Below are 1,754 nucleotides of genomic sequence, written 5' to 3'. Positions count from 1 at the left end.
AAAATCTGAAGCAACAAAAATGGTAGGATTTAAAAAACAGTTATAGCGCTGTGCTAAAACAATACTAGACTTATACAAATAATGGAATTAATTTCCAAATATGTTGTTGCTTAAATGTTAAAAAAAGTTTACATTGATGACATGTTTCTTTACTGATTTTTTTTTTTTTTTTTTTTTTATCATCCCCTATTGAGAGAAGAATATGGATCTTCAAAATCAAAGTTTGGTAACAGAGTTCACCCTTAGTGGTTTCTCCCATTCACATGAAGCTCGGGTTATTTTCTTTGTCTTTTTTCTGGCCCTGTATTTGATGACCTTATCAGGTAATCTTCTCATCATGACAGCAGTCCATGTTGATCCACATCTGCGTTCACCTATGTATTTTTTTCTCAGTAACTTGTCTTTCTTGGACATGTGCTACTCAACGGTCACCATCCCAAAGATGCTGGTTAATGTCTTCTCAAATCAAAAGACTATCTCCTTTAACCAGTGCATATTGCAGCTTTTCTTCCTTCATTTATTTGGTGGTGTAGAGTGCTTCCTTCTGACTGTCATGGCATATGATCGCTATGTGGCTATCTGTAATCCACTAAGGTATCACATTGTCATGAATTCCAAATTTTGCTGTTGGCTGGTGGCATGTACTTGGCTAGCAGGTTTCTTGCATTCCTTTACCCAGGCTTTTCTCACCTACCAGCTGCCATTTTGTGGTCCAAACAAGATAAATCACTTCTTCTGTGATGTCCACCCACTAGCTGTACTCGCCTGTTCTGACACCTTTTTTATTGATATATTTATTATAGCAAACAGTGGAATGATTTCACTCACTTGCTTTGTGGTGCTATTGTTCTCCTACCTTGGAATCATAACCACAATCTTAAAGATCCATTCTTCAGAAGGGAGACGTAAAGCGTTCTCTACATGTGCAGCCCATCTCCTGGTTGTTACATTCTTTTTTGGACCATGCGTATTTATCTATTTGAGGCCACCAGTGAACTATGCAGCAGACAAGCTGGTGTCTGTGCTGTATACAGTACTGACGCCTCTACTAAATCCTATTATTTACACACTACGAAACCAGGAGGTCAAAAATGCTATCAAGAAACCTTTCAGAAACAAACTTTCCCCAAATTTCGCAAAGCAAACAGATATACTGTTTGTCACAAACCACTGAAATAAAGGGAGAGTTTACGTTATTTCTATTAAAAATGCAACTGTTGCTTAGCTAATGTTATAGCTAATGTCCAATTCCAGTCTTATCCTCCCACTTCCTAGTGCTCCCCCTCCCTCAGCAGTCTTCAGTCTTTTCCAGAAATCTTGAGGCTGGTTACATGATGGGCAGCAGGGGGAAATACAAAAGAAGAGGTGAATATTACAGTTGTATTTTCCATGCATGGGGACTATTTAAAAAAGTAGCCCAGAGTTGGGCTTTAATGAACAAACTAGTTTTTTCCAATATGTACATAATTCTCTTTTCCCCCTAGTGCACGAAAATACTGCTTAAGATGGGCTTCCTCAGTAAAAATACAAAATGTACAGTAACGAATTGCAATCAATCAAATCTGTGTTTATTGAATTCATATTGAAATAGTTTCTTACTGTGTTTTTCTGCCTCCTTTAACGTCCTCCATGAGCTTCCATTTGTTTGGAATGAGTAGTGCATTTTTTTGCAATCATGGGAGAGGATGGCTACATTCCTACATACAGTGGGACCATGGAAAACTATGTAGCCACCCTCTAACAGTAAGTTGGAT

The 1,754-nt window shown here is 38.0% G+C and overlaps 1 protein-coding gene across 1 annotated transcript; it reads left to right on the top strand.

The window, feature by feature from the left end:
- Window positions 1-202: 202 nt before the first annotated feature.
- Window positions 203-1,174, top strand: LOC141133382 (olfactory receptor 4E2-like). The gene has a single exon (XM_073622779.1). It carries the CDS (start codon window positions 203-205, stop codon window positions 1,172-1,174), a length of 972 nt encoding a protein of 323 aa, XP_073478880.1.
- Window positions 1,175-1,754: the final 580 nt, after the last annotated feature.

This window comes from Aquarana catesbeiana, linkage group LG01 (assembly GCF_042186555.1).
Source record: "Aquarana catesbeiana isolate 2022-GZ linkage group LG01, ASM4218655v1, whole genome shotgun sequence".
In the NCBI taxonomy this organism is placed as follows: Eukaryota; Metazoa; Chordata; class Amphibia; order Anura; family Ranidae; genus Aquarana; species Aquarana catesbeiana.
Note: the sequence above shows the minus strand (reverse complement) of the source record. Positions and strands in the feature narration are given on the sequence as shown.

Excerpts from the sequence above, each read along its gene's own strand:
- LOC141133382 (XM_073622779.1), top strand. The coding sequence starts at position 203 with ATGGATCTTCAAAATCAAAGTTTGGTAACAGAGTTCACCCTTAGTGGT.